Below are 14,925 nucleotides of genomic sequence, written 5' to 3' on the forward strand. Positions count from 1 at the left end.
AGACTTCGAGGCCCTGAAGTCCCCATTGACTGAGGTCCCTTCCAACCCTGATATTCTATGATTCTGTGACTGAGGTGAGAGCTTCAGGTACCCTGAAGGTCAAGTCTCATTTATTTAGATGTCTAAACATGGCCTTAGGAGCCTGGTGGTAGGGAGCCAGATTTGCAGATTTTGGCCTATAGCTTTTGTTCCCTTTCACCAGTACAAATCAGGAGTAACTCCTCTGAAGTCTGGAGTCCTCTCTGTGTAAAAACCACCCTCAGTGAAGGCAGTCAGGCCTACAGAACCTGCCTTTCCTCTGTCACTGATTCCCCTCCCCCGTAGTGTATCTCCATTGAGTTTGATGATGTTACTCATGATTTTGCATTAGTGTGTAACACAGGGCATGGTCCCTCTCCCACTGAAGTTTTTCTCCATTGACATTAAGGGAAGCTGGAGTGGGGTCTGAGGATAAACCAGCGGTGGGCAAACTACAGCCCGCCGGCCACATCCGGCCCTCCAGCCAATTTAATCTGGCCCTCGAGTTCCCGCTGGGGAGCAGGGTCTGGGGTTTGCCCTGCTCCAGCCAGAAGCCAGGTCGGGGGCTGCTCCGCACACGCAAGCGGCGGCTTCAGCAAGCAGCGGCATGTCCCCCCTCTGGCTCCTACGTTTAGGGGCATCTAAGGGGCTCCACATGCTGCCTCTGCCCCAAGCGCCGCCCCCGCAGCTCCCATTGGCCGGGAACTGGGCCAATGGGAGCTGCAGGGATGGCACCTGTGGATGGGACAGCATGCAGAGCTGCCTGGCCGCGCCTCCGCATAGAAGCCGGAGGGGGGACATGCCGCTGCTTCTGGGAGTTGCTTGAGATAAGCGCCACCTGGAGCCTGCACCCCTGACCCCCTGCCATGCCCCCAACCCCCTGCCCCAGCCCTGATCCCCCTCCTGCGCCCTGAATTCCTCATCCCCGCCCCAGAGCCTGCACCCCCAGCCAGAGCCCTCACCTCCTACCCCAGCCCTGATTCCCCTCACCCCCTCCAAACCCCTTGGTCCCAGTCTGGAGCACCCTCCTACACCCCAAATCCCTCATCCCCAGCCCCACCCCAGAGCCCGCACCTCTAGCCAGAGCCCTCATCCCCTTCTGCACCCGAACCCCAATTTCATGAGCATTCATGACCCACCATTCAATTTCCATACCCAGATGTGGCCCTCGGGCCAAAAAGTTTGCCCACCCCGGGATAAGCTATAGACCCGTAGGGTAAATACAATTGTGACAAGGGTCTCGTGATGGGCTGTGGAACCGCAGACAACTATTTCCATGGCTTCAGGATTATTTTTCTTGGAGTGTCTGTGTCTTCCTGTGAGTTGGACACAGACACTACCAGAATAAATAATAAGGCCACTGTCTCACTGCTCTACAGCTTCTGTGTTTCTTACATCTGTGTCCGATACGGTCGGATGTGTGTATTAGAGAAGGTATTTACATTTCTTGGGAGTCAATATATTTACTCAAGATATGATTTCACATTACCCCAGTCAGCCTTTTAATCAGCAGTTTACTATATGGAGAAGTAGGGCTGGTAGCCGTGTTAATTCTGGCCACAGCTTCCGGCTTCATGCAATATTAATATTTTAACTGTCTCAGAAGGTGAGAAGCAGGTCAAACTCCATTACTCTTTGCTCAGAGCTCAGCAGTGGCATATTAGGAATCTGCTGTTCAGACAAGGTGTGGTTGGAAAGCAAACTTTGGGAAGCCAAAGCATTGGTAACGCACGGCCAGATTTATCCCTGGTGTATCTCCATTGATGTCAGTGGCCACCTGGGATGAATTTGGCCTGTGTAGAGGTATGGCAAAGCTTTGTCCGAAAGGAGAGTGATACTTAAAACCAGAGGTGCTTTATCCTATGGGAACAGCACTGTACCTTGTTTTCATCTAGTTAAGGGATCACTGGACCACGCTGGGGGCGGTGTTAAAATTAACCCGAGGTGTTAGCATTTTCCAGACGGCAGCAGTTTTCCATCTATATGTGATGTGTTTGAACCCACATTTATGCATGGGTTGCAGCCTTCCCAGGCTCACACGTTCTTTAAGATACATGCGACATTCTTTCCATGTAAGTGTTTCTTGAACAGCTCAAGGTCCAGGCTTGGAGTGTAAATATTTGCCTATAGAAAGGCACTGGATTCTCTCAGGTTATAAATGCAAAAGTCCTTGTTTTCTTTTTGCACATCTTCACTTCCTGGCTACCCCAGAGGGAATACTGTCATGACAACTACTTGGGGGCAATTGTCCCCATTGAAATCAGGGGGAGTTTTGCCATTCACTTCGGTGTAGACAGGACGTCACCTCCATTCCTTGGTCAGAAGTCAATTTGAGTTTTCCTGAGGAAAAACTAAGGCCCAGATGATCCTCAGCTGCCCCATAGATGGAGGGCACACTCTGGTTGAGGTTCTCCATCATTCCTTCAGCCACCTCCCTGGTGCCATCTCCTCCCTACCCCCATCCTAGACCCTGCAATGGCCTCTGCGTGGGCTTGGCGGCCATGCAGGGACAGGGTGGAGATGGGGGGGACCCGTGGGGAGGTTACACATAATTTCATCCCTCCAGCCCCTTGGAGTTTAAGGCTGAAGCTGTGTCATCTTCTCGGCATGGTTCCCTTTGGGGCACAATGGGGACTCTCGATTCTGTCAGCTCCGATAGAGGTATGTGGCCAGGAAGCTGGGCTGGGGCACCAGGGCCAATGCAGAAGCATCTCAGCTGAGGGAGCTGCCAGGTTTGGGGACAGGCCTTCGCAGTCTGTTGCAGGGGATAAGGGTAGAGGGAAGAGAAATGCTGTGGGAGGTGGGGTTTCTGTGAGGGGATCCTGACAGAGATTTCCTCCCTCACAATCCCCTGCGAGGATCTGACTGTGGCAGGGGGATCTGGGCCTGTAAGGGCATCAGGATTTGGCCCACTGGGAGAAAGGGGGTTGGTTTCACAGTATTTCCAGGGGAAAGTGCAAAGTCCCTGCAGCTCCTGATTTTGTGAGATTCTCAGAGCAGGGAGATTTGGATAAGCTCTGCCCGCAAGCACCTCCCTTTTCACCCCGTGTATCAGAGCCTCCTGAGTTTCACCGATCTTCATAAAACGTGAGCCTTTCTGCTAACCAAGGGTTACGAAAGGAACAGAGCTTAAAGGAGCCCCAGGGACACGGTGTCTGCTGTCACCAGCCAGGGCCCCGGCTGCGAAGGATTGTTTGATGTGCACAACTTCTGCTGAATGGACATTTTTATAACTACCCCTCAGGTTATCTTGCTGACCACCCAGGGAGCTCGAGCGGTGCTGCCCTGCAGATGTGGTATCAGCCCACCACCTGCTAACCTGACGGGCACTCACAAACGTGGGCCTTAGTTCTGAATCCATCACTCCCACTGGGTTGCAGTTTGATGGGGCACCTTGCGAATAAGGGGAGCAGAGTCATGCCCCGAGCACAGAGCATGAGGAGTGATCACATGAGGATACATGGCACATGATGCATTTATGTCACACTTTGAAGCTGAAAGTGCTTTACAAACCAGCAGCTAAACTCTGATCACACGTGGAGGGGGCCTTCCTTCCCTGTAGGGCATCTCAGACATGGCCATGGCGCCAGCCTGTTCCCCAGACATTGCAACTAGCCACTCTGCTAGTCTGGGAGGCGGGACCTGCACAGGGGGGCGGGGACTGAATAGGCCAAGGGAGAAGTAGGTGGAGCTTAAGGATGCAAATTGCTCTCACACACGCACCTTCCCCACGCCAAGCTTGTAGACCTTATCCAGAAAACATGCCACCACCTGGAGCTGCACCTTCCTTGGGGTCTCTGCTGTGGTTGGGGATCCCCCTTTACAGGTGGCCCGGGGACACCCCTGTTAACACAACTCCATCGCACCCACTTTGTCGGGGTGGCACATAGGGCAGCGGCTGCAGTGGAAGAAGGGGATCCCCAGTGGGATGGATCACGAGAGAGCAGCGGAGTCTGGGGCAGGTCCTGCAGCCTGCATCGATACTCTAGGGGCAAAGCAATAAATGCATGGGGAGATTCCTCGCACTTCATGGAATCCCCGTAGATTGGAATGAGCCATAAAGAGGCTCCACAATAATTTACATGTTTACAATACATAAACTTAAAAGGAAACAAGTGCTTGTTTCAAACAGGCCCCATCCTGAATCTGTGCTCGGAGCGTATCCATCTGTTTACCTATGTAACTGCTATGGTATCTCTCACTGGCGTATCTGAGCTCCTCAGAATTCATGAAGACAACTCCGCAGCGGTGTCTGTCAAAGGGAAAACTCCCACTGAAGTCAATGACTGAATGAAAACTGACCAGATGAGGGCCAGCACCAGGGGGCAGACTCACATAGGTTAGATTACTTTAATAAGTCAAAGCACCGTATCCTTTAAAAAAAATCCATCAGACAACAGCCTCGGATGTGACAGCAGGCCAGGCCATAGGGAAGTGCTTTATGTTGCTTAGAAACTACTTGCAATGACCCTCTGCATTCTCTGCCTGTGCTGTGTGTTTCAGATTGGAGCCTCGCTGATGTCAAGCAACGTGGGCAGCGGCTTGTTCATCGGCCTTGCAGGCACAGGAGCAGCTGGGGGCCTCGCCGTCGGGGGCTTTGAGTGGAATGTAAGAATCCAGGCTGCCCTGGAGTTACAGTTTACAAGGGGATGGGGTGTGGGTTCCATGAATCAGTTATTAACAGTATTGTCAACCCCCCAGTGCTCTCAACTCCTGAATCAGGCCCCCTCAAAATCACGAGATTGTCTTGAAAATCATGAGATTTAAAACATGTCAGTGTGGTGGTTCTTTTTCTTTACCTGCTGCTTACTGAACCTTCAGGGAGCTCCCAGGTCACCCGTTTAGGCTGTGCTCTGCAGCCATGAAGGTTAGAAACTATGTTTTTAGAAAATAAAAGTTGAGATTCCCACATAGTAACAGGATTCCAGGACCTGGGGCTTTAGGGAAAACAACACATCTCGGAAAAGTAGGGTTGCCAACATTGTATTTCAAAAGAAGTGTTCTTAGCACCCCCTCCCCACCCTTCCTCCTGATATTATTATTTATTGTTATTTTATTATAATTAATAATAAGCAGTACTTGTCTACGTTTGCCAGGGGTATTTATTCCTGCTTTTTGGAGCACTCAGCAACTCCTGATCTTGTTGTATAGAGATGAAAAACTAAGGGGCATCCCTTGTAATAAGGTAGTAGTTCTCAACCAGGAGCCCCTGTGGGGCCATGAGCAGGTTTTAAGGGGCTGCCAACAGGGCCGGTATTAGACTCACTGGGGCCCACGGCAAAAAGCGAAAGCCCCACCATGCAGGGCTGAAGTCTGAGGCCCCTCAAAGCCTGAGCATCTTAGTTTCATGGGGTCCCCTGTGGTGTGGGGCCCCGGGCAATTGCCTTGCTTGCTAACCCAGAACACTGGCCCTGGCTTGTATATGCAGAAAAACATTTGTGGCACAGGTGGGCTGTGGAATTTTTATAGCATGTTGGGGGGGCTCAGAAAGAAAAAGGCTGTGAACCCCTGTAATAAGGGACTGTGGGCAACCCTACACACAAGACTCACCATAAAGCCACAAGAGCTAGCAACACTGTAATAACATTTCAGGTTCCAAAATGTGTGTTTCTGTGTTCAACAACTTGGTGTGAATTGGGGCCTATTGAAATCCATTGGAGGTTAGCCGCTGACCCTTCTAAGAACATGAACACTAGGTGTAGCACGTACAACTCAAGAGGAATTACTAGGTACGCTGGCTAGAAGTGAGTCTGGTGCTAGTTTTCCTGCAATACACATCCATTAGATAACTCAAAATCTCTGCTGTTCCATTCCAAGACCTCCCTTGAGTGGAGCCTGGTAATGGTGCCAATTTATCCCCAAGGGGCACGTAGGAATCCACCCAAGATCAATTTTCTTGCATATATTTTCACTGCAGCTGGTATTTTTGGAAGTTAAGATTTGGGTCCCGTTGCCAGTTCCAATTTGCACTAACAAGCCCTTTCAGCAGAACATGGAGCCTACGTGCAGCCCGTGCGCCATCGGACATATTGATATATTTTGATGATCATGGAGAGCAAACATGACTCCACTAGCTTTAACATCTCCATTTTGGCCTGGGCTGGATTTTGGAGCAGCAGAGTGTGATGGGAGAGAGAACTTTAAACTCCCAAAAGACACTTCATGCAAAACAAACGATCCATTTCATTTACCATGTGCAGGTTCAAATCCAGTTCAATCACACAGGAAGTTGTCCAAAAGTCCATCAGAGTCTTCCTGTTGCTTCTATTTCTGCTGCTCAGAGAGATTCTGTTCATTCAGCATCCTCGTCTGCTAACCTAGTCATACTGTCCTGCAAAAATCATGAGATGCTCGAAGGCTTCTCCGGAGCCAAGAGCCTGAAGGTCAGTTAGACCTTGATCCTCAAAGGTACTTGGTTGGGCCTTAGAACCTTGGCACGAATGGCAATGCCACTGGTACCAAAGGTCACCAAATACTACATCTCCTTTTATAGACCTAGTGCAATGAAGTGGAATCTTGCCAAGGAGGCAAGGAAGTGGAACAGGATCTGATATCCTATAAAAAAGAGAGAGACGCGAGATCTCCAAAGGCTTGTCACTGTACTGACAGGAGTGTTCATCCTGTTCTCATTCACCCATCTACCACCTTGTCTTCCAACCATAACCCCCAAGTCCCAGGATTTTCCTGTCTGTATGGCAGAGCAATACTTTGCTTTAGAGATGCCACGTTCCCACGCTATCTGATACTGCCCATGGCATGTTCAGAGAATTTGCATAGTGCAGAGTCTATCGCATGTGTTTAATTATGGCCTTTTCTTTCCCTTCCTCCCCATTGCCAGGCTACCTGGGCGCTACTGGCCCTCGGCTGGATTTTTGTGCCTGTTTACATTGCTGCAGGAGTTGTCACAATGCCCGAGTACCTGAAGAAGAGATTTGGAGGACAGAGGATTCAAATCTACATGTCCGTACTGTCCCTCATTCTCTATATATTCACCAAGATATCGGTATGTAGCCCACTGGAAAGCAACACTGTGTCTACAGCAAGCTGGCTTCATAGGCAGAGTAATCACTCCGTGAGCCTTACCGTAACATTACAAATAATTAAGCAACATATTATGCACCATAAATGCCCTCTTGCCTCCCCGTACTCTTCCCCATATATCAGACGAGATCCTCAGCTGGTGTAAATTGGCTTCGCTCCGTTGACTTCCATGTACACCATCTCAGGATCTGATCCATTGCATCTCGTGTTGATTAAATTCTTTGCAAAAATAATCTTAGCATAATAGCATTTCTATGATTCTTTTCTTTATTGAAATTTCTAATTTTAAGAATTGTATTTTAAGGGAACAACTAGTGTTATCTCTAGTCCCTCCACCTTCACGAATTGCTTCTATTGTTTCAATCTGTCAGATGAACGGGAAATGTATACCACCTTAAGGCACAGCACAACGCAGCGTTCTTAAAGCATTTTTAGTCGCAAGCCAGTAGCATTATATGGCACATGAAGCAATGTCAGCTTCTGATCATTTGAATGCTGCAAAGAAAGGAGCATATTCTCTGCTCAGCGCATTAATGGGAGTTACCTGTGCACCCGGAAGGAGGATTATAGTGCAAAGTCTTAGGCCCAGGAGATATGCATTACCCAGGGGACTAGCTAGTTCAAGGGACTGGTCATAGAATCATAGAATATCAGGGTTGGAAGGGACCTCAAGATGTCATCTAGTCCAATCCCCTGCTCAAAGCAGGACCAATCCCCAACTAAATCATCCCAGCCAGGGCTTTGTCAAGCCTGACCTTAAAAACCTCTAAGGAAGGAGATTCCACCACCTCCCTAGGTAACCCATTCCAGTGCTTCACCACCCTCCTAGTGAAATAGTGTTTCCTAATATCCAACCTAAACCTCCCGCACTGCGACTTGGTAATGGGAACTACAGTCTTTTGTCTCTAAGCCAAAGTTTACTTCCAGCCCACATCTGTAGTGACTAAGGCCTGGATCCTCACAGATCCTTCCGCCAGTGGAAGTTTGGAGCCTAAATACCTTTGAGGATCTGGGCCCAAATGCCCTTCTGGCATGATGACGTCCGGTCAGCTTCTGTGAGAGGCATTGCTGGCACAGGAGGATACCAGATATTGGGAGGGAGGGAGCCTGCAGCTACTCCAGACTCATCACAGCTATAAGGTGGCTGTTGGGGAAGCAGTATTTTTCAGTGCCTTTCGGTTCAGTGGTCTGTGCTTAGTATTCACTGCTTATTCCCAGCGACCTCTCTGCTAAGGCTAATTCGTACGCGTCTGACAGGTGTGTCTGGTTTAGCTTATTGGCCTCGGAGGTGTTTTCTCTAAGGTAACACCTTTGTTTTCAGAGTGCGTATTTAATGGCTGGCTCGACAGCAGGAGGTTTGGTTATGAGGGGGATTTTTCACGCCGCAGTTCCTGCTGGAAAGTAGGTTAATAACTTTGCTGCTCAGTTTCATAGTCCTCCTGCTTGCCAGAAAGAGCGGCGAGCTGAGTGAGTGATGGGGTCAAAGTGTGTGGATGCAGTTCTCTTTATATTTCCTGCTGGGAAGACAAAGCTCATATCCATTATGTACAGGAGGCTCTTCACTTCCCCCCTGCCCCCCTGCCACTTTGTGTATCTGGGGGCTGTAAAGATCACGAGGGCTAATGGAAGCTGGATTTTAGGGAGATGATCTGGGGACAGAGAGGAACACGCTCTTTACCACTCCATTCTGTCTCGCTTTCCCATGGACGGTGTCTGCATCTTTCCACATCCCAGGTTTACAGATTTCTTTGGGGTTGATTTAATACAGAACAAAACCTCCCCACTTGGTATGTGCCACCTTCTGTATTTACAATGGATGCATCTTAATTTTAATGCTGCTTTTTTTTTCAATCTGGCCTCGTTTACTATCCCCCTCCACAAAGTGAGACCCAGGGAGCTTCTGCAGCTCTAGGTCAGATCTCCAACCTGCATAAATAGGCCTAATGTTATTGAAGTTGTTAGAGCAACCCTGATCTGCACCAGTGAGGCGCTGGCTAGGGTCCATTTTCAGATAGATAGGTTGAAGCACAAGACATTGGCCACTCGCTCATGGTCTTTCCAGCTGATAGTCCATCACTCTGACCTTTAGACCACGTAGTCTCCCAAGCCCAGGGTGATACCAAGATGTTCTGTTTTAACAGATGCCAATGACCCCACCTACTAGAAAAGTGAGCTCGGACTAACCATTCACAACACCCACAGTGCTTGGGACCCTCCCTTGTTTCCCAGTGACTCATGCTCTTGTCTGTGCATTCATCTGGTTCCCCTTTCCAATGTCAGGAACCGTTTCCTGCTGAGAGAGTTCTGACCCTGTCTGAATGAGGTGCCAATCACTTACATCCCTGACAGGCTGCTCTAAGTTGTGCTGTAATGGCTTCTGTGAGCTACTGCAGGGATATAGAGTTGCTGAGGGACAGGCCTACCTGATCTCCCCCCGGAAGGCCCCCCCACGCTAGGGGTATTAACCTGATGGGGAGGGTTTATGCGTATCTGGGGCCTGGCACACGGAGCCACAGTGCAACAGCGAATCAGGCCCCATGCTCTCCACAGCTCAGTGCACCTTTTTGATCCTATTGTGTCTGTCCTTTTCCCCTCTGTCTCCCCCTCCCTTGTTTTCATAGCATCCTCCCTTCTGGTTGCCCATCTAATGGGTTTTGAGTGGGCTGGAGATTGTCAGAGAAGTGCTAAGAAATGCAACCCACTAGAGACTCAAATTCTCTTTGCTCTTATTCCAGACAGATATTTTCTCTGGAGCGCTGTTCATCCAAGTCTCCCTGGGCTGGAACCTTTACCTGTCCACCGTGATCTTGCTAGCAGTGACAGCTGTCTACACTATAGCTGGTAATGATACTGCCTTAAAAGCAGCACACTAATCTGGAGTCTGGCAAAGACTCGCTTCCCCCAATGCATTTTACTTCTCTGCATTCTGGGCCCAATCCAAAGCTCATTGAAGTTAATGGAAAGAATTCCACTGACTTTGAGCTTCGGATCAGGCTCCCTAGTAATGGAGTGTCTGAGCAAAATACAAGGTGGGACCGATAGTTAAGCGTAGGGGTTTCACACATGCTGTAGGACATTTTGAGTGGCCCGTTCCATAAGGCAATCTACTTCTCTAGTAGAGTGTCCTTGTTTAGAGAAGGTGGTTTAAGCATGTTTTGGTGTATATCCTGGATTTTCTCCTCCGATCAAATTCGGTGATAGCTGAGTGCCAGGCTGTAGACAACAGATTGATTGGTTTGTCTGGGGTGGTTGTTGGATCTGTGGAAGTAACCGTGGGGATCTGTGGTTTTTGGTAGATTGTCTTTTGTAGAGTTCCATTTTTGACTAAACATGGACTTAACAGAGAGACTAGTTTTATGGCTTTTTACAACAATTTGTAACACACCCTACTGCCTGCTAACCCTTAACTGCCCACTTCATTTTAAGCGGGTCTCCTAGAGCATGTGTGAAACCTTTATGCTTAACAATCCGTCTCACCTTGTATTTAGCTTGGACACTCTGGTTACCTTCTCCAGACCTGAGAAAGAGCTCTCTGAAGCTCAAAAGCTTGTCCCTTCCGCCAACAGAAGTTGGATGGATATTACCTCACCCATTTGGCTCTCTCTTACTCTGTGGTTTGCCGTTCTTCCTACAGGTGGTTTAACTGCTGTGATGTACACAGATGTGCTGCAGACTGTGATCATGGTACTCGGGGCTTCGGTTCTCGCCTTTATAGGTAAGAAGAACAAGGGACTGTGTTACCTACAATCTGAGTCAAACAAGGAGCTAGGCCCTATGGAGCATTTTTCCCCTCTTTCAACAGAGGCCCATAATTTAATATTAATAACAGGATTCACAGCCACATTTGGCACCTGTCCCCATAAACCAAGCTAGCTTCCTCTTCCTTGTTTATTCCAAAGTGCTTATTTTAGTTGTGCAAGGTGTTGAACGCCTTTTGCTCCCTTTGGGAGTTGACAGAGCAGCTTGCTGGATCAGATCCTCGGAGTCAAACTCTGCTCTTGTGCCCGTAACTCCTTTGAGTTTCAGCCGCCTCTACTGCTTTCCTCCAGGGGAGTTACTCTGGATTTACAAGAGAATCATTGGGAACAAAAACGGACCCTTAGCACTTTGCTTTAAGCCTGCCTGCCAAACAGTAACCCAAATGCTGCCTCCTCTGGTTTCATGTTTTCCTGATGAGGCTCTTCCAGAGAGTTTTGATCAGCGACTCTGGGTTCTAGTGGCACTTTCTTGCCAGTCCGGGTAATGATGCCACTGCTAAGGGAATTCTGTGGTGCTGGTGCTGTCTCCACCAGAATGCACTGCTGGGTGCAGAATTCCCCAGATCCCATTAGCATCCCAGCGTTTCTGGGTGCAATCCTGCTACCCCCACAACACACACCAAATGGGCCACCAAAAACTAGGTTTGAGGACAGCAAGGAAGAGAGGGGGGGGGGAAAGCAAGAAGGAGGGAGAACAAGATGGATGAATGACCTCGTAGCAGGGCATCAAACCTAAACCACTGTCTGCTTCCTTCTCAGGGTTTGAAAAAGTCGGCTGGTTTGAAGGACTTAAAGAGAAATACAGCACCATGATACCCAGTGTCATAGTCCCAAACACCACCTGTCACCTCCCACGCGCTGACGCCTTCCACATGCTCAGGAACCCTGTCACTGGGGACATTCCTTGGCCTGGGCTTATCTTCGGCCTCTCTGTGCTGGCTACTTGGTGTTGGTGCACTGATCAGGTAAAGTAAGTCTCTTTTCTCTTTCTCTCTCTCCCCTTCCACCTTTTATCCCAGTATCTTCCTTTCCAGGCTGCTGCACTGTTCGCAGAGTCACTGGAATGGTGAATGTGTGTGTCCGTCTGTCTGTCTTTGGGGAGCCACCGCCTCTGCTGACTGGGATAGACCAGACCTGCTCATTCTTTCCACAGCTCCTGTTGCAATTCAATGCTTCTGAGTATTGGGGATGGGGGGCTTGTTTTGATGGTGGGGAGCAGCAGGGTGTGATGTTTTCCCCTATGTGCACAGCTGGCGGGTGAGCAAGTGGGGTCTCTTTATGGAGGTAGGCAGTAAAAGCCTCATTCTGCAAGCCAGGAGGTCTGTGTTCTGTTCCCGGCTCGGCCAATGATATGGCACATGACTCTGTGCAAGTCACTTAAATCTCATCTATGACCCACTTTTTTGAAATTCCTGCACACACGGTGCGGCAGAAGCCTGAAGTATTGCACAGCGGCAGATACCACCAACGTGCAGTCCTTCATCTGTTCCCGAACTAGGAGCCTCGTGTGAAATGTACTGAGCAAATCATAGAATATAGACTATCAGGGTTGGAAGGGACCTCAGGAGGTCATCTAGTCCAACCCCCTGCTCAAAGCAGGACCAATTCCCAACTAAATCATCCCAGCCAGGGCTTTGTCAAGCCTGACCTTAATACTAAATACAAAAACCTACGGTGGGCTCAGAGCACAGGGAAATGGGCCCTTCTTTAGACAGCCCGGCTCTCAGTGTTCAAAGGTGGGAAATTCAGATCTGCTCACCGCAATCCCTGAGCAAATCATAGAATATAGACTATCAGGGTTGGAAGGGACCTCAGGAGGTTATCTAGTCCAACCCCTTGCTCAAAGCAGGACCAATCCCCAACTAAATCATCCCAGCCAGGGCTTTGTCAAGCCTGACCTTAATACTAAATACAAAAACCTAGGGTGGGCTCAGAGCACAGAGAAATGGGCCCTTCTTTAGACAGCCCGGCTCTCAGTGTTCAAAGGTGGGAAATTCAGATCTGCTCACCGCAATCCAGTGTGGGATTTTTAACAAAAGGACGTGTTCTTTTTCACGCCCTATTCTGAGCTCTTGTCTCATGGTGCTGAGTGCATTGTTGAGCAGCGGCTGCGTTTCACCCTAGAGGTGGCTGCATTGCAGTGGCGGGTGAAGTGATGCCGGTAAAGGGCAAGGGAAAATTTCCTCGCTGCAATCAGACCCTCGCTGGTGTCAGCAAGAGTGAACCATGCAACAGAGATCTGCAGTGCAGATCAGAGAGGAGAATGTTATCATAGGCTTGCAAAGTGCTTTGGGATCCGTCGAGATGAAAGTATCCTGCATTAGATGATGAGTCTGTTTTCTCTCTGCAGGGTTTTCTTTTAACTCTTTCCATTTTTATACTGACTGCAGGTTATAGTGCAAAGGTCTCTCTCTGCCAAGAACCTGTCGCATGCCAAGGGTGGATCGGTGCTGGCGGGTTATTTGAAAATGCTCTCTATGTTTTTCATTGTCATGCCTGGTATGATCAGCAGAGCTCTTTACCCAGGTAAGCTGTTGTTCCTTACAGTCGGACTGTTCGTGGATTGCGAATACAATTTCCTTGTGTCGGTGCAGACCTGCCAGAGCTCAGCAGTCTTGCCCCAGGGTTTATCTCCATGCAGTGCTATTGGCAATTCAGAGGGAGTTTTCCAGCCCCTGACTCCACTTCCAGGTTTGGGGTGCTGCTTTAGGACATCTGTGGCAGAAGCCATTGGGACAGTTGCATGGGACAGGTGTCAGAATATCATCTTGTGGACACTGCATGTATCTAATAGGAGACAAAAGGGAGTAGGCGAGAGAGAAACATGGAGACATAGAGTATGTTTAGACTGCACCCTAAGCCCAGGCTCCAACTCAGGTTTGAGCCCAACTTTCCCTTCCGTCCACACACAAATCTGTCTGACTCAGGTCAGCAAGTACTCAGGACCCGGGTCCTATAAACCTCCTAGGGGGGGTGGATCAGAGCCCAAATCCTACTGTGACTTGGGTCCTAGCCCTGTCATTTTGCAGTGTGGAGGCAGGTCAAGCCATAAACCCAGGCCAGAAGGTCTGCATAGTCCCCTATGGACGTGTCAGCACATCCAGCAATGGTAAGCCCAGGTTTACAATGCAGTGTGGGTGCTCTAGCACGGGCTTGGAAACACAGAGTCCACAAGCCCAGGTCCCACAGACCTAAGTTTACAGTGCAGTGTAGACAGACCCATACAGACTTTAGGGGCGGGTCTTTTGAGTCAGACATGGAATCCTGTTTGTTCCGTTATGATGCTGATGTAATAGTAAAAGTATTTCACCTGAGACACCCCTCTTCCCCCTGCTTTGTCATGGGTTGTGCACGGTAGGCAACTGCCAGGCAGAGATTCTGCTTGTGGAAAGAAGCAAGATCTCCCCTCATCTCCGCCACCCAGAACAAGCTGCGTTAGACCCAGCTGAATCCTCAGATTCTCACTGTGGCTTCGGATCGGATTGCTGTGAATGCACTAGGTGCAGGGGGAGCCAAGCCGGGCTGCAGCGCGTGTTTCCTCTGTCCCCCTCTAGTGATGGCTGGGCCACACAGAGAGATGGGTGAGCCTGCTGCAGCCTTAGCTAATGGCGCCGGCTCTTTTAGCATAGGCAGTCAAGACTCGTGCGTTTAGAACCAGAGGTCCCAGGTTCAATCCCAGCTGCCACCAACCCATCTAGGGGTGAAGCGTTCCATCTGCTCTGAACCAAGTTTGCAGTGTGTCATCATGAAGCTCTACCTTTATTTGGGGGCCCGAAATGTTCTTTGGCTCCCATTGCGACAGCTTGGAAAACTGTGTTCTTGCTGTTTTACTGCCTTATATTAAATATATAAGATATCAAGAATCAATTCCTTTAAGACAGTTTCCAATAGCTGGAGTAGATATGCCACAAAGGAGGTTTAAACTGGCTGGTTCGGTTTCTAATCTTTCCCCTCTGCTACAGATGAAGTGGGATGTGTGGACCCGAAAGTCTGTGAAACCGTCTGCGGAGCTAAAGTGGGTTGTTCTAACATTGCCTATCCTAAGCTTGTAATGGGACTCATGCCTGTAGGTGAGAAAGCTGTATTCTTAGGGGTGTGGGCTTGTACT

At 49.3% G+C, this 14,925-nt stretch overlaps 1 protein-coding gene across 7 annotated transcripts in view; it reads left to right on the top strand.

Annotated features, from left to right (window-relative positions):
* Positions 1-14,925, top strand: part of SLC5A9 (solute carrier family 5 member 9) — a 58,198-nt gene that overhangs the window by 24,908 nt on the left and 18,365 nt on the right. For all 7 annotated transcript variants that reach the window (XM_065553800.1, XM_065553798.1, XM_065553804.1 and 4 more), the window contains 7 exons: positions 4,522-4,626; positions 6,857-7,021; positions 9,795-9,900; positions 10,694-10,774; positions 11,577-11,782; positions 13,208-13,343; positions 14,780-14,887. In XM_065553800.1, the coding sequence (XP_065409872.1) occupies positions 4,522-4,626; positions 6,857-7,021; positions 9,795-9,900; positions 10,694-10,774; positions 11,577-11,782; positions 13,208-13,343; positions 14,780-14,887 (907 nt within the window). The remainder of the gene's footprint in view (positions 1-4,521; positions 4,627-6,856; positions 7,022-9,794; positions 9,901-10,693; positions 10,775-11,576; positions 11,783-13,207; positions 13,344-14,779; positions 14,888-14,925) is intronic.

The sequence above is a fragment of the Chrysemys picta genome, chromosome 8, assembly GCF_011386835.1.
Source record: "Chrysemys picta bellii isolate R12L10 chromosome 8, ASM1138683v2, whole genome shotgun sequence".
Lineage (NCBI taxonomy): Eukaryota > Metazoa > Chordata > Testudines > Emydidae > Chrysemys > Chrysemys picta.